Source organism: Schistocerca americana, chromosome 4 (genome assembly GCF_021461395.2).
Source record: "Schistocerca americana isolate TAMUIC-IGC-003095 chromosome 4, iqSchAmer2.1, whole genome shotgun sequence".
Taxonomy (NCBI): Eukaryota; Metazoa; Arthropoda; class Insecta; order Orthoptera; family Acrididae; genus Schistocerca; species Schistocerca americana.
Window position 1 is genome coordinate 225,931,880 of NC_060122.1, and position 23,885 is coordinate 225,955,764.

Genomic DNA, 23,885 nt, shown 5'->3' on the forward strand with positions numbered 1-23,885 from the left:
CTATTCGGTCGAGTTGCTCCTCAATTGGCATCACGAGGCTGAGTGCACACCGAAGAATGGCAACAGCGCATGGCGGCCCAGACGGTCACCCATCCAACTGCTGGCCATCCCCTACAGCATTTAACTTCGGTGATCTGACGGGAACCGGTGTATCCACTGCGGCAAGGCTGTTGGACCCTTGGAATAAGCCTTCCCACTTATTTGTCTAAGGCTAGACTTATCATCCCTACAAGATCATTCAACTGTGAAACCTGCTTCTCCGTCTTGTATCTTTCCCCTTGATCTCACTGTTTTGTGTCAGCCACTGTGGTAGTCAGCGCCGACACAAACAAGGAAGGAGAGAAGTTGCAATAGCCGGTGGCAGGAATCTAAAATGATCTGTTCATAACACTTTCAAATTATTAGAATTTCTTATTTCTAAGAAGGAAAAAAAACGTAACTTAACTTCTCGTTATGATGTGGCTTGAGATGCTTCTTGTGTCTCCTAGCAGCAGTTAATATACACACTGTTACTCGCTGGTTGCGTTGACAGGGGGCGCCGATCTCTGTCTTCCTAGTGTGGAGCTACCCGCTCCATCCATTGGCGCGCGAGTCAGCGCCTTCTTGATGCCATTTCGCGGCGCTGCGCTGGTCGCCGTGCAGTCGATCCTTTAGGACTGCACACATTCTCCAACCCGTTTTTCAGTTTAGCGCCGTAAAGGCTGCTATAAACGCCATAACACTAATCCCCCTATAATTATTTGGGTGCTTCCTGCTTACTTTTTTAGATAGCAGTTATGTGTGATACACACCACTGTCTTGGTATTTCCTCTCTCTCACAATCTGATTGAACAATTTACATAGAAGTCTCACCATCTGGAGGAAGGATCCCCATCCCTTCCTCTGTCCTATCCCCAGGCTCCCTCTCACCCCCCTTCCAACCTGTTTTTTTCCCACCTACCCTCTCTCTGCCCCCCCCTCTCCCCCCAGAGTCCTTTTGCTCTCCCCTCCCCTGCCTTTTCCGACTCATTGTCGTGTCCGCCCAGCCCCCCTTTTCTATGTCCCCTCCCTCCATCGGCTCCCCCTTTTTTCTTTTCTCTCTTCCCCCTGCTTTCCCCCCTCATAGGTGCGGTCCCCCCCCCCTCCCATCTGCCGCCGTGTCACCTGTATAGTGCTGTTACAAATGAATGTTCAGTCTTGTGCGTCGGCTGTCAGTGTTGCGACCAGCCACCATACTGTCGCTAGTTATGTTTCTTATCTCGTGTGAACAGAAACCAGACTGTCGCCGTGTTTTTTAATTATGCCTGTCTCCTTATGTATCTTCATCCGCATCGTCACCACAGTGTTTTTATATTTTAAATTCCACAACTTTCCGTCATTTTACAGTTTTTTACAATGTCACGATTTTATTGCTTGTTTTTCTTGTTTGTTTATATTATCATTATGTTTTTTAACTTTTCTTTAGGCTGTAGAGCGGCATATTACGCTGCTGCCAGCCCCCCCCCCCCCCTCTGGGGGGGGGGGGGGATTGAAATCCAATAAAGAAAAAAAATGAAGGAAGGATGGAAGGTGAAATCGACGATGAGTTCATTAGAGCCGCAGCACAAGCCCAGAGGACCACATGATGCCGTTTTCTGTTCAACGTTTCTCATGTGCCTGACAGTTTGAGCACCACAAGGAAGGCTTGTTTGGGGGGAGACGAAGAAAAGAACTAGCCCAGAAAATATGTCATCCACCATAAGATAGAAAAACCAACTCATATCATCCATGCCTGCAGCAGATTATGTAATTTGGGTTGCCTAACTTCAGGTGCATGAGATATTTTCCAGGCCAGTTTTATTTTGATCTGTAGTTCACGCAGGCTTGCTTTTTTTTACGAAAATGTATGACAGTGTTCAAATCTGCAGCTTCCCGTCTCTGGTGGTAATTACATGCACAGTTTAACCGATTAGAGCTCAGCTCCAGCAGTCTGTTTACGAAGTGGACTTGTATTTCGTAGTGTATAGTGGTGTATTTCTGTCTGCATTGTCTATCGGCTGTAAAGTAATCACGCTATGGTTACAGGTCTCAGATGGATGAAGTCTTACTCTGGGAGTCAAGTTCATGAGATTATATAAGAGGGGACATCTTATTAGTCTACAAACTAAGACATCTGAAGTCACTCAAAGTGAGAAAGGTGCATGAACAAGAACTTTCTGTGTAAAATCTTTAACACAATTTCGTTGTGTGTTTCCGTGGAGAAAGCCGTCTACGAAATTCCAGAACATTTTGCATACACCAAACACATACGTGATGACAGTGAGTGTATTCCAGGGTGCCCTCCTCCAACTACAATGCATGGGAAAGGAGGCGTCTTTCTGCTGGGTACCAGGGGACATCGGCATTGCGGGGAACGAAAGGGAACATATCTAGCAGCCAGGGAGGCGTATGGTGATCCTCTGTTTTTTCAGTGTGCCATCCCACTCAAGCTATCACCTCGCTGTTGAGGTACACAGTCATGCTTCGATGGGAAGACGAGCGTCTGGAAATGACCGACAATAAGCTCCGGGTAGTAAAGTCCACAACTGGACCGTGGCGTACCTCCATCCAGCCACGTCGACGGGACAGGGCCCTTCTTAATCGTCTTCGCATCGGCCACAGTCCTATGAAGCATGGCTTCTTACTCCGCCGTCACAAACATCCAGTGTGTGGTGCTTGTGCCGCGCAGATCACTGTGCACCACATTTCATTGTACTGTGCCTTTCCTCGACCAGCGGGCTGCGGCAGACGTGATTCGAGTTTTAAAGTTGTGTGAATTGTCCAATATTTTCCAAAAATTTTAAGGGAATGGTTTCAATGTGTTCACAGGGCGACTGACTCACCCATGTTTTTTGTATGTGGTCAGTCAGTCACATTCCCTGTCCTTTCTTTAGCTCTTCTGTCGTTTTACTTGTGTTTTAATCTTCTGCATAGCACATTTCAGTATTTCTTCGTTATCTCAGCGCGTATGTTAACATTTCACTATTTTATCCAGATTCGTTTCTTTTATTGTGTGTAAGGGCGCTGATAACCTCGCCGTTGGACTCTCGTAAACGCCCCTCCCACCCTCACACAAACACAACATTGAGTAGCTTTTTACAATTATAATTTCGCTTGAAGGTGGAACATGTATAGGCCTAAACCTGAAAGAGAGTGACAGTAATAAAAACACTGTTGTGCATCAAGTTACTTACAAAAAGAGTTTAAGAAACCGCAGTTAAACTTTTAATTAGCTCTTAATTTCGATAAACAGAATAAATTTACGCAATCTACGCGAAACTAGCAATAAATTGTTGGACATGAGAACGGCCTCAAATTCAGAAATCCTTTAATCACAATTACTAAGAATTTTCCTAGTGTCTTTTGAGGTTCGAAGAGCAATCACACAGATGTTTTATTTTCAACAATGAAACTAACAACTCAGTCCTGGATATATTAACTTACATTTCACTTAATGATGTATTTAGAATGTTCCATTTTAGCTGGAGCTAAGGTTGTGGATTGTAAAATACTACGAGGGGTGTTCAATAAGTAATGCAACATATTTTCTTGGTAAGTTTTTAATTGAAAAAATGCGGAATTTGTTGTGGGAATCGTGGAACATTCCCGCATCAGTTCCTGTAGTAATATACACTAGTGGCCATTAAAATTGCTACACCACGAAGATGACCTGCTACAGACGCGAAATTTAACCGATAGGAAGAAGATGCTGTGATACGCAAATTATTAGCTTTTCGGAGCATTCACACAAGGTTGGCGCCTGTGGCGACACCTACAACGTGCTGACATGAGGGAAGTTTCCTACCGATTTCTCGTACACAAACAGCAGTTGACCAGCGTTGCCTGGTGAAACGTTGTTGTGATGCCTCATATATGGAGGAGAAATGCGTACCGTCACGTTTCCGACTTTGATAAAGATCGGATTGTAGCCTATCCCGATTGCGATTTATCGTATCGCGACATTGCTACTCGTTTTGGTCGAGATCCAAAGTCTGTTAGCAGAATATGGAATGGTGGGTTCAGGAGGGTAATAACGCAAGCCGTGCTGGATCCCAAGGGCCTCGTATCACTAGCAGTCGAGATGACAGGCATCTTATCCGTATGGCTGTAACGGATCGTGCAGCCACGTCTCGATCCCTGAGTCAACAGATGGGGACGTTGACAGGACAACAACCATCTGCACGAACAGTTCGACGACGTTTGCAGAAGCATGGACTATCAGCTGGGAGACCATGGCTGCGGTTACCCTTGACGCTGCATCACAGACAGGAGCGCCTGCGATGATGTACTCAACGACGAACCTAGGTGCACGAATGGCAAAGCGTCTTTTTTGCGGATGAGTCCAAGTTCTATTTACAGCATCATGATGGTCGCATCCGTGTTTGGCGACATCGGTGAACGCATATTGGAAGCGTGTATTCGTCATCGCCATACTGGCGTATCACCCAGCGTGATGGTATGGGGTGCCATTGGTTATAAGTCTCGGTCACCTCTTGTTCGCACTGACATCACTTTGAACAGTGGACATTACATTTCACATGTGTGACGACCCGTAGCTCTACCCTTCATTCGATCCATGCAAAACCCTACATTTCAGCAGGATAATGCACGACCGCATGTTGCAGGTCCTGTACGGACCTTTCTGGATACAGAAAATGTTCGACAGATGCCCTGGTCAGCACATTCTCCAGATCTCTCACCAATTGAAAACGTCTGGTCAATGGTAGCCGAGCAACTGGCTCATCACAATACGCCAGTCACTACTCTTGATGAACTGTGGTATTGTGTTAAAGCTGCATGGGCAGCTGTACCTGTACACACCATTCAAGCTCTGTTTGACTTAATGCCGAGGCGTATCAAGGCCGTTATTACGGCCAGAGGTGGTTGTTCTGGATACTGATTTCTCAGGATCTATGCACGCAAATTGCGTGAAAATGTAATCACATGTCATTTCTAGTGTAATATATTTGTCCAATGAAGACCCGTTTATCATCTGCATTTCTTCTTGGTGTAGCAATTTTAATGGCCAGTAGTGTAGATTTCAGACAGGTGGTCTCGCTATACGTAGCCTTCAAATTGACGTCTGTAACGTAGGTGAGCTTCAAGTGGAGAGCTTAGTTTCTTTTGGTGGAAAACCAGAGCATCTCGGATATTCGTAGGCGCTCACAGACTGTCTAGGGAGACATGGCAGTGAACAAAACCACGGTCAGTCGGGCGAGGTTTTATCATCATACCAACGAGGTCGCACAAACCTGTCTGACCTCTGACGTACTGGCCGGCCGCACACAGCTGTGGCTCCTGCAGTGTTGGGATGTGCAGGCACTCTCATTTGAGGTGATCGACAGATCACAGTCAAACTCCTCGTTACTCAGCTGGATGTCTCTATTGGTAGTGCTGAGACTCTTCCACCAGCTGGGGTACTTAAAGGTATGCGCTCGCTGGGTTCCTCGCCACCTAACAAAACACCATAACGAGCAACGATGGACCAGCTGTACCGAACTGTTTTCGGGTTATGAGACTGAGCGTGATAATTTTGTGTTAGACATAGTCACAGGTAATGAAAAATAATTTCATCACTTCGAACCGGAAACAAAACAGCAGTCCATGGAGTGGCGCGACACCACCTCTCCTCCGAAGAAAAAGTTCAAAGCTGCACTCTGAGTTGGTCAAGACATGGCGACGGTTCAAAAATGGTTCAAATGGCTGTAAGCACTATGGGACTTAACACTGAGGTCGTCAGTCCCCTAGACTTCGAACTACCTAAACCTAACTAACCTAAGGACATCACACACATCCATGCCCGAGGCAGGATTCGAAGCTGCGACCGTCGCAGCAGCGCGGATTCGGACTGAAACGCATAGAACCTCTCGGCCACAGCGGCCGGCCATGGCGACGGTCTTTTGGTATTCTGTTTGATGTCCTCTATGACGCAACGACGAACTCTAAAGCTACGCTCAAGAAATTGAAAAAAAAAACAACTTCAGCGTGTTCATCGCCACAAAAATGCGAACGAACTTCTCCTTCCCCATGACAACGTAACGGCTCACACAAGTATGCACACTCAAGACGGGTTACAAAACTTCATTGGACTGTTCTTCCTCATCCACATTACAGTGTGGATCTCGCGCCTTATGACTTCCATCTGTTTGGCCCAATGAAGGATGCACTCCTCGGGAAGCTGTACGTGGATGATGGTGCAGCAAGAGGTCGGTTCCAACGTCGATCAGTAGGCTTGTATCATGCGGGCATACAGAGCCTGCTAGTAAGATCGTTGAAGACCGTCGCGCTGAACGGAGTTTATGTTGAACCGTAGGGTTTTGTAGCTAGAAGACTGGGGAATAATATGTTCTTGGAATCAAGAATAAAATCAACCTGCTTTTAGAAAAAAAAGTAAAATATCAGTCACTCACATAAAATTGTGATAAGGTCACAGGTTGTATGATGAGTTTCGAAAGCATTTTCTCATCTTCAGGCAAAATGCACAAGAATCTTTAAAATAATGTAATTCTTTAACACTGTGAACAAACACTAAAACTCTCAGAGTAAATAGCCTCTGTCTTTCTTTACAAAATGGCTCTGAGCACTATGGGACTTAACATCTGAGGTCATCAGTCCCCCAGAACTTAGAACAACTTAAACCTAACTAACCTAAGGACATCACATATATCCATCCCCGAGGCAGGATTCGAACCTGCGAGCGTAGTGGTCGCGCGGTTCCAGACTGAAGCGCCTAGAACCGCTCGGCTACATCGGCCGGCCTTACTTCACATTCAGCGCTCTAATATGTTATGCTGGCTCCACTGATTCTTCTCATCTTGTTTCTTTCTGCTTGTTATATTCTCCCCTAAGCTAACACAAGTCTTGTATCGCATGTCATGCTATCAACTTAAATAACAGGTACCTTGCGACATTACGAGGGTGGTTCAGAAAGTAACCTCCGATTGGTCACAGTGCGGGTTGTGGGGGGAGTAGCGACGCCATCTGTGCGTTCACACACTCAACAGGTCAGTCGGCATCAAGCCGTGGTCGAGTGAACGTCGTACCTGCGCTAGTTTAGTTTTTGTGGCAGTTTGAAATGTGTGCTGCAATAGAAAACCCCGCCAAATGTGAAGTGCATGCTGTCATAAGGTTTTTTACAGCCAAAGGATATTCTGCAGCAGCTATTCATCGTGAGCTTTGTGCCGTGTATGGACCAAGAGTTATGAGTGAAGGAGTTGTCCGTGAATGGGTACGTTTATTTAAAAGTGGACGAGAAAACGTTCATGATGAAGAGATGAGTGGTAGACCATTATTGGTGACTGACGAACTCGTTCAGACAGTTGATGCAAAAGTTCGTGAAAATCGACGTTTCTCAATGTCGGAGTTGTCTACTGGTTTTCCACAGATTTCTAAGACTCTCTTGTACGAGATAGTGACAGCAAGATTGGGTTACCGTAAGTTCTGTGCACGATGGGTGCCCAAAATTCTTACCGACCACCACAAAACTCAAAGAATGGCCTCTGCATTAGACTTTCTGTCACGTTATGAGGACGAAGGAGAACCATTCTTAAACAGAATCGTGACCGGTGACGAAACCTGGATTAAGTACGTGAACCCTGAGACAAAAGAACAATCAAAGATGTGGGCACATTCAAATTCGCCTACCAAACCAAGAAAAGCCTCGCAAGATTTTTCTGCCAGAAAACTGATGGCAACGGTGTTTTGGGATGCCAAAGGGGTGTTGTTGGTTGAATTCATGGAACGTGGTACGACCATTAATCAAGATGTGTACTGTAAAACAATAAAAAAGTTACGACGGGCTATACAGAACAAACGCCGTGGTATGCTGACTTCCAGTATCGTTTTTTTGCACGATAACGTCCGTCCTCACTCTGCTCGCAGAACAACGGCCCTTCTTGAGTCCTTCAAGTGGGACGTTATCAACCATCCACCTTACAGCCCAGACCTGGCGCCAAGTGATTATCACCTCTTCGTGCATTTGAAGAAATGGCTCGGGTCACAGCGGTTTGATGACGACGAAGAGCTCAAAGATGCGGTCACAGGCTGGCTCCAGGCATAAGCGGGTGATTTTTATGCAGAAGGAATTTCAAAGCTTGTGAAGAGATACGATAAGTGCCTCAATCGCTATGGAGACTATGTAGAAAAATAGTGCAAAGATGTAGTTGTAAGATGTATATACTAAAATATTTTTATTTAACTTGGTGTATTTTTTTTAAATCAACCGGAGGTTACTTTCTGAACGGCCCTCGTACTATTGTATATTTTCTGCCTCTATTTAGTGGTTACTTTACAGAGAGTACAGTATGTGAGAGCTTGAGAGGAACGATTGCGCTTTTTTTCTTGGAAAGTACACTCCCAGTGTTGTTTCAGGGCCCTGTTGTCAGTAGAAAGCAGTCCATGAATTTCATTAGGAGAGACGAGCCTCCCCAGGGAGACATACAGTTTCCGAGGATGCTTCATTCTTTTGTGGGCAGAGCTGGTGCCGGACCTAGCTGAGGGCAGGGGGGACAGTTCCACCACTATCGCCCTCAGGGAATAATTGAGTACGATATTTTGCAATTTCTGCATGAACATCAAAGGCTAAGACGTTGTGGGACCACCTGGTTCTTTCGCTCCAAAATTTTGGTCATACAAACGAATTGAGTAGCCCTATCACTGTGACTGGCATAAATAAGCCGAACAATCGAGGGGACACTACAGTGTTTCTTAAGGTGCGCTCTGTACAGCAAGAGTGATAAATTCTTGCGTTTTCCCCATGCAGTCTTCCAAATAATTCGGTACCTTCCCACAATGTTAGCGTCGTTCTGCGTAAATTCAATCAAGATTTTTAGAAAACATCGTTTTGTGTTAACTACTTGTTTATTCTGTACACTAATTAGAGGAAATTAAAGCCTGGCGTCCTCACACTTAATTTAAATTACAAAATGCTGTAACGTCCCCTTAGAAAAACCTCTATGTTATTTGATTTTCAAGCAGCTGAGCAAAACTGAACATACTCAGACATTTCTCTCTTTCTTTATTCTGATCAACACTAGACTGACACACAATATTTTTTTTTTTAGCGCGATGCAATCTGACTTTCAATAATCCCTACAAAAGAATAGCCCTGACTAACAATAACCTATACCTTTCATGAATCACTTACCTTACAAAAACCTCCGTTACTCAAACTACTGCAATACAGCGAGCGCCAATACTGCCAGCTAAATAAAAGATTCTAACTACTGATGGCACTAACTACTGATAGGCATAGTTAGCAAATCAAAGATTTTGGTAGAGAACAAACAATGTAGTTACCTTAATAATGTTCACACACACCACTGCTGGCGGCTCACCTCCAACTGCACAACGCTACACGCTGTTCACATCCAACTGCCAAACACAACAATAGCAAAATATTCCAACAATGCAAACCAGCCACAGACTCACACAGCACAGTCAGTGATTTTCATACAGAGTGCTACGTGGCGTTACCAACATAAAAACCTAAACAGCTTTCTTAATGCTTTAAACTGTCTTACAACTTTACCATGGTCAGGCGATCCTTGCGTGCCTAAGCTTGTTGTTCTCAGTGTGCTGGTGTTACGGTGCACAGTAGCCAAACTCTATCATCATTCTTTTATTATTCAGTGAAGGTAACGAGCACTGCACTTGCTCGTCTTGTCTGATTATAAGTCTGTTTACTGCCTAGCGAAAGTTGTGTCGATTTGGCCGAGGATTATCAGTTTTCTGTGCACTGTTTCATGACTATTTGGCTAACAAGCTTGCAATATTCAGACGTAATAAAAAACAACATGTTGTAAGAACGTCGTAGCATAATGCAAGTCTGAGTCACTACACACGCAAACAGCTTACAAACTTTCACATTTATCAAAAAATGGCTCTGAGCACTATGGGACTTAACATCTATGGTCATCAGTCCCCTAGAACTTAGAACTACTTTAACCTAACTAACCTAAGGACATCACACACATCCACGCCCGAGGCAGGATTCGAACCTACGACCGTAGCAGTCGCGAGGCTCCGTACTGAGCGCCTAGAACCGCTAGTCCACCGCGGCCGGCTCACATTTATCTCTACGTGGACTGTGCTTATGCTTGTTATATCCTCCCGAGTCGAGAGGGAGTTTATTGCAGCATTCTCGCATAGCTTCTGCAGGAAATATTCGAGCCAGTTATGACTTGGTCATTTTAAATATTTTCTCCCTTACTATAATGCAGAAATATTTCCAGTTCATAAAATAACTCCAGTTTCTTCTGTTTCTGCAGTGTAACGTCAAGATTTTGATCTATTTCGCTTAGTGAATGGCTAGTGTCATGAAGATGGTTGGCCATCGATGACACATCGCAGTTGTTCAGTCTGAAGATACGTTTATACTCACTAAGTTTCATTTTGAAATTCTACGTCGTACTTTTTTTGAGAGGAGGAAATAATAAACTATTTCACGGCCTGGGACAGTATACAAGCAGAAATGCAATTCAGGAACAAATAAAGGTGACTGTCGTATAAACCTGTAGTACAGTCGCCAGATGGTAATCGATATACCATAACCCATCGATCGAGTTAAGCGAACATGAATATGGGTTTCATATTTTTATTCCGCTGCCACAATAACAGCAATCCGTCCAGTGAATAGGTGACTGGTGCCAACGTAAACATTTCCCAGGAATCACGCCGTACACACTCATTGTGCCAGCCGATGAAAGAAGAAAATACGCCGAAGCAAACTAGTGCGTGGGTTCAGCGTTGCCAGCAGGAGATGAGGAGGACTGAATGAAAGGTAAGACAGAGACTGTTTACGCCGACTGTTTTCCTGTTCTTTTAGGTCGTTTAAGTATTAATCCCTTTTAAACTTTCTTTTATATTTTTTCTGAAGATGAGTCTGTTCCGGAATTGCGTCATGTGACATGTGAACTTATCGTGAATTTCATTTAGCTAAGGCAAATTTGAAGGGAGGATATAAGATGAACATCAACAAAAGCAAAAAGAGGGTAATGGAATGTAGTCGAATTAAGTCGGGTGATGCTGAGGGAATTAGATTAGGAAATGAGACACTTAAAGTAGTAAAGGAGTTTTGCTATTTGGGGAGCAAAATAAATGATGATGGTCGAAGTAGAGAGGATATAAAATGTAGACTGGCAATGGCAAGGAAAGCATTTCTGAAGAAGAGAAATTTGTTAACATCGAGTATAGATTTAAATGTCAGGAAGTCGTTCTGAAAGTATTTGTATGGAGTGTAGCCATGTATGGAAGTGAAACATGGACGATAAATAGTTTGGACAAGAAGAGAATAGAAGCCTTTGAAATGTGGTGCTACAGAAGAATGCTGAAGATTAGATGGGTAGATCATGTAACTAATGAGGAAGTATTGAGTAGGATTGGGGAGAAGAGGAGTTTGTGGCACAACTTGACAAGACGATGGGATCGGTTGGTAGGACATGTTCTGAGGCATCAAGGGATCACCAATTTAGTATTGGAGGGCAGCGTGGAGGGTAAAAATCGTAGAGGGAGACCAAGAGATGAATACACTAAACAGATTCAGAAGGATGTAGGCTGCAGTACGTATTGGTAGATGAAGAAGATTGCACAGGATAGAGTAGCATGGAGAGCTGCATCAAACCAGTCTCAGGACTGAAGACCACAACAACAACAACAACAACAACAAGGCAAATTTTACTATTTTACTAATCATATCTTGCCTAGAGATGCTACTCAATTGGAACCAGTTGACTCGCGGAGAAAATTAATCCGAAAACGAATATAAGGGTTTCAGTAGCTCCTCATCGATAGCGTATTTGAGCATCGCTACTACAGTTAGTAAACCTGCACTGAAGACTCTCAGACAATAGCGTAGACATGCTGAAATGGTACGCAGCACAGATAGCAGTGCGCTCCACAGATGACTTTGTTAGCATCCAGCCATGGGACCCGCAGCACGATGTCGCGTTCCAGGCGGTTCCAGAAGCGGTCGGGCATGTTCCGGCGGACGTTCCTGGTGCTGGGTCACCTCACCATCCTGTCGTGGGCCGCAAAGCCGTTCCTGGATCGCCTGCTGGGATCGGGTGGGCCACTGTCTCTACCGCAGGACGCCTGGTATCCGTTTGACACGACGCGCAGCCCGTACTACGAAATCGCCTACCTGCACCAGGCGAGTATTTTCATTTTCTTTCCGAGTGTCTACGATGTTCTTGTTGTCGAAGACTCGACATTTTGCATGCAGTCACCAATCAGCTACACCCCATATTTGGAAGGTGGGGCATTTTATGTAGCGTGCAATTTTGTTGCTAGACACAAGTTGAACAGCTAGTTATGTAGTAACGCTTTTGTTACGTCCGGTCTGGAAATTAACTTCTGTGGAGATGGATACATTATAACATTCAGCTTGAGAAGATACGAAGGTGGGTCAAATGAAAACCTTAAATTTCGGCCGGCCGGAGTGACCGAGCGGTTCTAGGCGCTTCAGTCTGGAACCGCGCGACCGCTACGGTCGCAGGTTCGAATCCTGCCTCGGGCATGGATGTGTGTGATGTCCTTAGGTTAGTAAGGTTTAAGTAGTTCTAAGTTCTAGGGGACTGATGACCTCAGCTGTTAAGTCCCATAGTACTCAGAGCCATTTGAACCATTTGAACCTTAAATTTGCAATAACAAATCGAAATTTCTCGCCGTTATCCTGTAAGTTGGTAAGCGCGCTACAAACAGCGTGCAGAATGGCCTGTAGGTGGTAGCATAATGCAGATGCACACATACCATACCGTCGCAGTATCAGTATAAACATGGCCGCCGCACTCGCGACTTGCACCAGGGAAGAGCAGCGTTCTGTTATTCGGTTTTAGTGTAGTGAAGGTGTGAAACATCTTGAAATACATCGACGAATGAATGTTCAGTACGGTAATGCATGTTTGTCACAGCAGCAAGCCTACGAATGGAGTAGGAAGTTCGCGAATGGTGTGACTTCGGTGGAAGATGCTCCTCGTCCAGGTCAGGCACAACGAGTTGTGTCTCCACAGAACATTGCAACAATTGAAGCCATAGTGAAGGAAAAACGCCGAGTGACACTGAATGACATTGCAGCATGTTTACAGATAAGTCATGGGTCAGCATACCACATTGTGCATGATGTGCTCCAGTTTCACAAAATGTCTGCAAGATGGGTGCCACGGCAGCTGACTCCTGAAATGAGAGAACGACGTGTTGATGCTTATGAAGGACTTCTTTGTCACTTTGAATGAGAAGGTGATGGCTTCCTTGCAAGAATCGTTACTGGGGACGAAACCTGCGTTCACTTCCACCAACCACTTCCTCATCCACCATACCCACCAGACCTTGTCCCAATTGATTTCCATATGTTTGGACCACTCAAAGACGCAATGGGAGGAAAGAAGTTCCGCTCTGATGAAGAGGTACGCCACGCGGTGCATGAGTGGTTGCGCGGACTACCAAAAGAATTTTTTTCTAAAGGAATTTATGCACTTTGTAAGCGCTGGAGGACTTGCATTGAGCCTGGGGGAGATAATGTTGAAAAGTGATACAGCTTTGTACCACTTCTGCACAATAAATAATATTTAAAAAAATATTTAAGGTTTTCATTTGACTCACCCTCGTAATTTATGTTACTCACGTTTCTTCTTCTTGCGCTCAGACCTACAATTTTTAACTCTTTATTGTTACTTCCTTTTCTTCCAGTATTCCCTCATTGTTTCTCTATGCTTCTTTTTCCTGCCTTCAGACGACTTCGTGTCAGTTTTCATTTCTCTCCTGCTTTGGAATCCTCCCAGTTGTAAAATATTTTCCATAAAGATCTCTCTCCTCAATACTTCCTCCTAGCGTACATTATTCCATTTCATGTCTTTCCTAACCTTTTAAACTCCGGTGGCTGTTAATTTCCTTTCTCTAATATGCCTGAAGATCTGCTTGGTGAGTCTGTTGCCACCCATTCTGTAAATATGTCCAAAAATAGTAATATCCTCTTCCTTATTTTTTCTGATATGTCTTCTATGTTATGATAAATTTAACTGCTACTTCTTAGTTTCCAAAATTATTCTGTGGACGTAAGATTTGCTGTATAGTTCTTCCTATTTCTAATTTTCCAAGACAATACTAAGCATTCTCTAACATGCAGGTATTCTGGTTTCTCTTCTGTATTATAGTGCTATATTTTAAGCTGTTTAGATAAGTCCTTTTTTTACATGTTCTATTTGTCCAGTGTGTATTATTAAATATTCTGGAGCACTTTTTATATTTGTAATAAATTTTGTTTTCTCCGTAGAGATTTTTATCACTGTCATGTTGTCTGTCTCTTCAAGACGACTCACTCACACTGCTACACTTGTCAAGCGTTAAGAAAGTATGGCAAAATCATCCACAACTGTAAGAAAATTTTTTGCAATACCTTTACTCTTTCCCCTTAGCACGGGTGATGGTGTTTTCATTCTTTCAGTTTCTCAGTCTCCACGATGCACATGAAAAGGAGTGTACATAAACCACTGTTTTGCCGAATATATGGATTTATTCTGTTAGGTCGAAATTTCTCACCCATAGATTTTGCTTTTGAGTTTGTGTCTGACAGAGTTTCACGGGTTAGGTTTACCAACTTGGTTCTGACTCAAAATTCACAGATTGCTTTATCTAACAACAGAGTTCAAACTTTTTTAAAACCGACAAACGTTACAACTTGTCTTTCAAGTTTATTAATCTGTAACGAATTACAGATTTCAGATTGAAAATCTATTTTCAGCAGCATCTTCTCTTTATAAACGCATCTTGATATTCACCCAATTGACAAACAAGCGTAGGTTGTATTCTGTGAAGATGTTTAGAATATCTTACAAGCAGTTGGTGAAAGTGATGTATCTCTATAACTCTGAACATATTACTTGTTAATCCTTTGGTGCCATCGGTGTATTAGGACAGCTTTTTTTTCCTTTGGGATTTTTTTCTGTTTTCCAAACTTCTTCGAAGATTATTTGTAGGGCTTCTACGGCCTTTGATGCAGACGATTTCATAAGCTTAATTTCCCTACTACCTTCTTTATTTCCTAGAGTTTTTATTATTCCTTGTCCGGTTACGTAGCTGAGTGGTCAATGGGGCTGATTGCCATATGGGGGACCCAGGTTCGATTCCGGTACTGCCAAAGATTTTTCTTTGGTGGGAGGAATGGTACTGGCTGCATTATTATTTTCTTAATTTCTTCAACGCTAGGTGGTGAACTAACTTCTAGGATTTCGTAAATCCACGGAAATTCTAATTTATGGTTCGGCTCTGGGCGTTTCAAAACGTGTTTATGCTTATTAATTATAAAATTTTGTATCTGAGCGCACCATTTGGGTAATTAACAAATAAAATGATTAGCTGCAACAATTTTTATCTTCATAATGTTTATCTGTTTTGGACCATGTGTAAATGAATTAGAGCTACCCTATAAAATTTACTAGCTGACAGTTAACATATTTCCATCAGAATTACGATTAAAAGTGGAGACAGTATTATAGTCATTATGTTAATGAAAATTTCTGAGTTGGTTACCTGGTATTAGATACCACTTTGAGACAAATGAAACATTAGTGTACAGACTTTTACTGGAGTGGCTACCAGAGGCGAATGCAGGGTGGGGAGGGAGGGGTTATGAGGTTGAACCCCCCCCCCCCCCCCTCCCACCAGAATTACACCTGATTATTCTAAACCTTTAAAAAATTCTCGCTAATGAAGATAATCTGATATGCAATACACTTCCGAAAGAAAATTAGTACATCTGGAAAGACGGCATCGCTTTTGTTCCAGCCACGGCATGTTCCAACTGGGGGATAGTTGCTGTACTGGTAATGGTTCCAACGTCGTCCACCAACAGGTAGAATATTGGCATAGCTATCAGAGCGTCATCTGTGTCTACCCTTCAATAGGGAATGCTCATAGCCAGAAGGCTGAGTGCGGTGCAAACGTGTGGAGCAAGTAAGCAGCCATGCCACGGAGACACATTCGTGCTTCGTACAGCCAAATGAGTGAGTTTGATAGGGGGTCAAATTGTGGCCTTCTCGGTGGCGGGATGGTCCTTTCGGAGAACTACCCCACAAGCTGGACGCGCTGCGTCAATTGTGCACCAATGCTGGTATCAGTGACCACCCTTAGATGAGGTTCTGGATGTCCACAGACCACAGTCACCCGCAAGGATCGTCCTATTGAAAGGGTAGCACTGGCAGATCGAACAGCTACCACAGCACAAATAAGTGTCAACATGAACTGTTGTGAAGCAGAATGAAACTTTCACTGTGTAGTGGAGTGTATGCTGATAAAAAAAACTTCCTGGTGGATTAAAACTGTATGCTGGACAGAGACTCGAACTCGGGATCTTTTGCCTGCCTTTTGCAGGCAAGTGCTCTGCCGACTGGGCTACCGAAGCACGACTCATGACTCTCAACCCCCCACAGCTTAATTCCGCCAGTACCTCGTCCCTACCTTCCAAACTTCTGAGAAGCTCTCCTGCGAAACATGCAAGATTAGCACTCCTGGAAGAAAGGATATAGCGGAGACATGTCTTAGCCACGCCTAAGGGATGTTTCCAGAATGAAATTTTCACTATGCAGCGGAATGTGCGCCGATATGGAAGATGAGAGACGAGGCACTGGCGGGAGTTAACTGCGAGGTGGGTCGCGAGTCATGTTTGGGTAGCTCAGTAGGTAAAGCACTTTCCCACAAGCCCGCATCTCGTGGTCGTGCGGTAGCGTTCTCGCTTCCCACGCCCGGGTTCCCGGGTTCGATTCCCGGCGGGGGCAGGGATTTTCTCTGCCTCGTGATGGCTGGGTGTTGTGTGATGTCCTTAGGTTACTTAGGTTTAAGTAGTTCTAAGTTCTAGGGGACTGATGACCATAGATGTTAAGTCCCATAGTGCTCAGAGCCACTTTCCCACAAAAGGCAAAAGGTCACGAGTTCGATTCTCGGTCCGGCACACAGTTTTAATCTGCCAGGAATGTTGTGAACCAGTTATTAAGAGTGGGAATACAGGCACGCACACTTTAGCCTGTCTTCATCTCACGCAACAGCATCGATGTGCACGGCACGGCTGGTGCCGTCAGAGGATCAACTGTAAGAGGGAATGGCGGACCGTCGTCTTCAGCGATGAAAGCAGATTCTGCCTGCACGCAAGTGATGGTCGTTGGTGTGTCTGACGTAGAGCTGGTGAGCGCTCTCGTAAAGTGCATTCGTCCAAGTCACTGTCCGCACCCCACGCCTTATGTTTAGGGGTGCAATAAATTACAATTGTCGTTCACCTTTAATGTTTCTGGAGGGAACACTAACCAGCGCTCGGTATGTGCAGACTGTTGTTAGACCCGTTCTTTTGTCGTACTTGCAACAGGAAGCTGATGTGTTGTGCCAACAGGATAACGCTCGCCCACACACTGCCCGTGAAACTCAACGTGCTCTGCAAAACGTGCAGCAATTTCCCTGTCCAGCAAGATCTTCGGACTTATCTCCAATCGAGTACATGTGGGGTATGATGGGATGTGCGTCTCGTCAGTCAACAACTTGTGCTGAACTACGTGTACATGTCGGTCAGGCGTGGCATGGCGTATCGCGGGACAATATTCGCCATATGTACGATTGACCGGATAGACTGGATATCACTCAGCGCCTGCATTGTGGCCCTTGGAGGCTACACCACATACTAAAATGGTATTTCAGCATGGGTACCTCAGAAACACTTGTACTATTGATCTATAAATGAAATGAAATTCATGTACTGCATGCGCACCGTTTCAACAATAAATCTTGAGTGAAATGGTAACATGTAAAAGGATGTACTAATTTCTCCAGTCAGTGTAGATTAACAAAACATCTCTTTCTATAGAGAATTTGGAGATACAAAATTTCTGTGTGGTCACCCTGCCCCCCAACACAAAACTCCTAGATTCGTCTCTTGTAGCAATCAGCCTGTAGAATGTGTCAGCTATTGTGTGATGTGTGTGCTGCGTCCCAGAGACGAGCAGTCTCTGCAACCTCTAGTGGGCGAGAAAGCGTGCATGCGTGCGTTCTGTGTCTATTAGCATATGACTTTAACTGACGAACATTACTTACACCCATGACAAAGGTATCTAGTAGCCTTCCAGCATATGTTTAAGTGCCTCGCAACACTCCAACCAGCGAAGTCTTTTACGATAGGATGATCTCTCTCCTAGTACTCTGCACAAAACTCATATTCTTTGCTTCTTCACGCGAATTATTTGTTAGGAACCTTCTTGACTGTTTTTAATACTGTCCTTCTCTATGCTAAAATATATATTTGCCAAAAATATTTATTTCTAATTTCTGTAACATTCAATATCTTATTTCCTATGTAGTTAACACACATGAAACAAAATTAAATCTTTAACTTCAGAGTCCGCAGCTCGTGGTCGTGCGGTAGCGTTCTCGCTTCCCGCGCCCGGGTTCTCGGGTTCGATTCCCGGTGGGGTCAGGGATTTTCTCTGCCTCGTGATGACTGTGTGTTGTGAGATGTCCTTAGGTTAGTTAGGTTTAAGTAGTTCTATTTTCTAGGGGACTGATGACCATAGATGTTAAGTCCCATAGTGCTCAGAGCCATTTGAACCATTTTTTAACTTCACAAACAGTATCAGAAATTCACAAAGGAGTATATAACAATTAAAAAAACAAAACATATGTAAAGTGTCATGATTATACGCATGTGACACAAATATCTACAAGAAATGTGAAGACAGTTCCATGCAAATACGATGATCAAGATAGGACTACGACAAGCAGGTCCAAATGGTTGTAGGTAACTATGATAGATCTTCCACAGGACGGACTAGTGTGGACAGCTTCATCAAAACAGTCTTCGGATTGAAGATCATAACAACAACATGATCACACTTTCCTATGGGCCAAAATCTATGTACAATAAAATCAAAATAACTTCTTTCGGTACGGTTTCTCCCCAGATATTTTATAAATCGAACGAAAAGGTACCACTGCGCTAAAAAAACGGAAAGAAAGGACAAAGACGCGTAATAAAACCAATAAACAATATCACTAGTCTTTATTGTAGAATTATAAGAATACGTTTCTGATACCGTTCTTTCGCTGCTACCAGCGCATACAAATGCCTTTCGGCACTCAAAAGGGCTTTTTGCACTATTTACTCAAATTGTTTATCAGAACAAAGGGGCAACGATAACTACGATAGATGATGAATGGGTAGCTTTGAGAGACGAAATAGTGAAAGGCGAAGAGGTTGAATTGAGAAAAAGAAACAAGACCCAAAAGAAACAATCCTGGGCTTACATTTCAGCAAGATAACGCCAGTCTGCAGACGGCGAGAATTCCGCTGCCTGTCTTCGTGCTTGCCAAACATTATCTTGTCCAGCAAGATCGCCGGATCTCTCCCCAATTAAGAACATGTGCATTATGGGCAGGGCCCTACAACCGTCTCGGGATTTTGACGATCTACTCGGCAGTTGGACAGAATTCGGCACGATATCTCGCTGGAGGACGTACAAGTCTGTCAATCAATGCCAAGCCGAATAACTGGTCGCGTAAGGCAGGACGTGAAACAACGAGTTGTGGACTTGCTCAATTTGTGAAGCTCTTTCTCTTGAATAAATCATCCAATTTTTCTGAGACTGAATCATTAATTAGACTATACATCTATCGATTCCCGTCCCATTCGGATAATTCTGTCGTCGTGCGTCGCTTTTTTTTTTTTTTTTTTTTGTCTTAGAGTGCATTTTTTTATGTTTGCAACCTCAGTATGGAAATGTGCAAACTCTTCCTGAGGAAAATAACGTAGACCTCTTGGACAGTTTTAAAGTAAACGAACTTGTCTTTTAAACGGGAATTACACTGCAGAGCCGCGCGGAGTGACCACGCGGTTTGAGGCGCCATGTTGCGGATTACGCGGCCCCTCCCGCCGGAGGTTCGAGTCCACCCTCGGGCATGGGTGTGTGTTTATTGTTCTTAGCATAAGTTAGTTTAAGTAGTGTGTAAGTCTAGGGACCGATGACTTCACCAGTTTGGCCCCCCAGTGATTCACACACATTTGAACATTTTGAACGCTGTAGATCAATCCGTTCCATCCGCACATGCGCATGGGCGCTTCCAACTGAAACGGCGAACGTTCTCGAAAACAGGTCGAAATCTTACGTAAGATTGACTATGTCCTCAAAACGTTTAGAAAACTGCCCTTGTAATTTTTTAAGGCCACAATGTTTTCTTCAAAACTCGAGCCTCCTTTTGACGACAGTGAGCATTTTGTAATTTCCACAAGACGTTTTTCTTGTTAAATGCATCCCTATCAAATCAGAAATATGTTTTATGCCATCTGAGGCTTTCCCAGCGTATACGATGCTTCCAAGGTTCTCGTGTGTATTGCCAGATGAAATCATCGAAGGTCCACGATATTTTGGCGAACAACCGTTCCGCCATCATCAGGTGGAACTGATGGAAACCTGATGATGATGGAGCAGTTGTTCGCCGAAATGTTGAGGACCATCGGCAACTTCATCCGGCACCTAGAACTTTGGAATAGAAATATGTTGTTTCTCACCTTGCAGAGTCTTACTGTTTGCAGTATGCAATCAAGTCCACTTATAATGCAAAGTGCGCAATTAATTCTAGATGTCCCGATGTTCATTCCAGCTTCCCTTCTTACTTCATAAAGTCAACAATAGCGCGCTTTAACTGGAAAAGTCGTTCCATACGTGTCCCTTGACTTAACCAATGTAGTTCGCAGTAGTATATAATGTCTCCACACTCTTCGTTCAGGTCCATCGAAAATCCTTTAACTAACAGTGTAATAATACGTGCGACTTCAGAAAATTTACTATTCGTACTACCAGTTTTATCACGTGAAAATTTAGCACAAAGTACTTCTTGATGTACAGAACAATGAATCTCATCTGTCGATCTGTGTAATACTTTTCCTTTTAATCTCCAATTAAGTATTCAGATTCTTTCTGCATGACGTTTTTATGTCGTTCCATAGCAAATTTGCAGTATCCATCGATTATGCGACTACATAATATGTATTGAGAATTTCTCCTTTCTCCCTTCTTTCATTCCCTTTCTTTTTCAAAGGCTTGTGACAATATAGCGCTAGGCTACTTCTTTTTGTGCAAACAGCAACTGGACCTACGAATTTCCATTATATAACGAACGAACAGGGGAGGGTAACCAGCACTGACACTACCATCCATCCGAGCTGAAGAGTATCTTGCCGACCGCAGCATGCCACATCGCAATATTAAACGAAATGTCGCACCACTACTGAGTACTTGCGGGGAGTACCGAACAAAGCAGAGGTGGGCCGAGCCTCGGACCCCACGCTGAATGCATGTCGAGCTCGGCCGAAGTTTCGCACACCTTTTCCGACCCTGGTCTAAAGTGCTCTTTCGAAGTTTATAATTATGGTTTGGATAAGACAACGAACATTATAAAATGATTTCTATTATCACTCTTTGGGTAAACTGTTTGTCTGTTAGCTACTTAATATGTAACGTGAACAACAAGGTTCCGAATAGACTTTCCTCGGCCTCCATTGAAGTTCTTCCTCATTCAGGATGCATCTTCCTTACCAAGAAATCCGTAGTCAATTCAGAAATTTCGTTTGATACCCCATAGGGCCGTAATTCTGTTAGTAAGCTTCGGTCTGGTATTGAGTCAAACGTTGTTGGAAATTGTACCAAAAGTGCATTAAAATCATATTCTTGTCGCGTAAGGTGGGCGTTTTCCTTGTGTAACGCGTCGTTTTGGTGGTCAAGGTTTGATTATGCCAACGTAAGTGTCAAGATTTTATCCCTCACAACTAGCGACATGTTCAACTATTTTTTCAATCTTTAATTCTGCAGCTATTTCGCTTAAGATGTTCTCGAATGCGGTTATTTTTTTTCCGATTTCTGAGTAAGCGAAAGGAAAGTAACAAATGTATAAATTGTTTTCAAATTAGACCTGTAACTCATTAAATTCTTGCGAGTATGTATTTGTGCATAAATTAATAATGCTTGATTGTTCTATTGAGTTGACAATTCTAATATCACTACTTGGGAGTAGCGGGTAGCATTCATCGCACGCTAGGTGAGGAGAGCCCTACGTCATAGTGACGTAACGCTATGTCATCGTGACGGAAATAAACATAAATCGACTTCATGAGTACGTATGTCGATCTTTGCCGTTGTACCACAGAGGTTGCACGGTAAAGCGTAGTTGAAGTCACGGAGCAAAGGTATCGGATCCCTGTTCGGACGCAACCACTTTAGCCGCAGTGTAAATGAATTAGGTCCTGTGACTCTGCCATGCAGTTAATAAAACAGCTACATTGCGCGCCAAAACGCCCACCAGATAGCCGTTCTCCCATCAGCCGCAGCACATCTAGCGAGCATTTTGGACGCAGTATAGCAGTTTTACTAACGGTTTGGCAGAGTCGCAGGACCTAATTCATTTACATTGTGGCTAAACCTCCATTGCTCGCCGAGCAACCGTCGGCTTTTAAATGGTTTTCGCATTCAGACGCCTTGTCACTGCCGTAAGCCAAAACTGGTAGTACACACTGTCACATACGTTCCTTTCCACGTACGATGGACGCTTTAATTTTGACTATGCGTAGTTTACCATAAACAATCCAGGTAAATTTTATTTTTAATAAGACACTGCATTGCCTGTGTTGTTAAGAAGAATGGAAAACATGAAATGTATTTACAGTTGCGAGTACGAACAACCATCAGCTGTATAAGGGAATGATGACAGTGCCGATCTGTGTCGGACCAGGACTCGAACCCGGATATCCCGCTTTATGCCAGCAATACCTTAACCGCTCTGAATATCCGTTAACGACGCACGGCCAGACCCACAATTTCCATATGTCGTCGTTTCTGCGTCACAACCTGTACTCGCACATACAATATGTAATTTCTGTACTGGCGAGGACACTTTAATTGATCGTCGTTGCCTGGTATCTGCGGATAAATACAATATTGCAGTGTCTATGTTGTTAAGAAGAATGATGCAATTTTCCTTCCGAAATACAACCATGAATAACAACATGTGAAAGTTTGTGTTGGCCCGTGACTTGTGCACAGATAGCCAAAGCAGTGAAGGCGACCGCTCGCCTAAAGCGGGAAATACGGGTTCGAGGAGGAGGAGGAGGTTAGTGTTTAACGTCCCGTCGACAACGTGGTCATTAGAGACGGAGCGCAAGCTCGGGTTAGGGAAGGATGGGGAAGGAAATCGGCCGTGCCCTTTCAAAGGAACCATCCCGGCATTTGCCTGAAGCGATTTAGGGAAATCACGGAAAACCTAAATCAGGATGGCCGGAGACGGGATTGAACCGTCGTCCTCCCGAATGCGAGTCCAGTGTGCTAACCACTGCGCCACCTCGCCCGGTTACGGGTTCGAATTCCAATCCGCCACAAATTTTCACTGTCATCATTACCTTATACAGCTGATGCTTGTTCGTATACGCAACTGCGAATACATTACATGCATTTTACTCTTAAGTTAATTTCTTTTGCTGTCTATTCAGGTGTAGCACTCAGCAGTTGTTATAGGTGAGCAATTCTTTTAGCAACAAGTAAATCACTGCTCTCTCAGTAAATTTTCAGTCAGTGAAAGAATATTTTCAGTCAGTAAAATTCGAGCAAAGTAAAATTTATTGGAATGTGAGAAGACAACGCACTAGAAATAGATTTTCATAAGACAGGTGACATATAGGTAGAAGCTTTGTGGCGGACATTGGTTATTGTCGAAAAAAGCCTTGAGGATACATTCGCAACTCCACGCAGGTGGGAAAGTGGATTTCCGACTGTGGCAGCTATGGAAGTGAATGAACAGAACAGTATTGAACCGTGGCACTACTCAATTCTTTAGAAAATTAAAATTACAATCTCACCACAGTTATTCAAAGGAAA

The 23,885-nt window shown here is 43.7% G+C and overlaps 1 protein-coding gene and 1 non-coding gene across 2 annotated transcripts in view; one reads left to right on the plus strand and one right to left on the minus strand.

Moving 5' to 3' along the window:
- The window catches only part of LOC124613363 (odorant receptor Or2-like), a 154,114-nt gene that overhangs the window by 44,122 nt on the left and 86,107 nt on the right, over nt 1-23,885 (plus strand). Inside the window, exon 4 of the mRNA XM_047142062.1 lies at nt 11,950-12,145. Within this exon, the coding sequence (XP_046998018.1) occupies nt 11,950-12,145 (196 nt within the window). The remainder of the gene's footprint in view (nt 1-11,949; nt 12,146-23,885) is intronic.
- Nucleotides 23,286-23,358, minus strand: Trnaa-cgc. Its single transcript has one exon. It is a non-coding gene; the product is annotated as a tRNA-Ala (tRNA).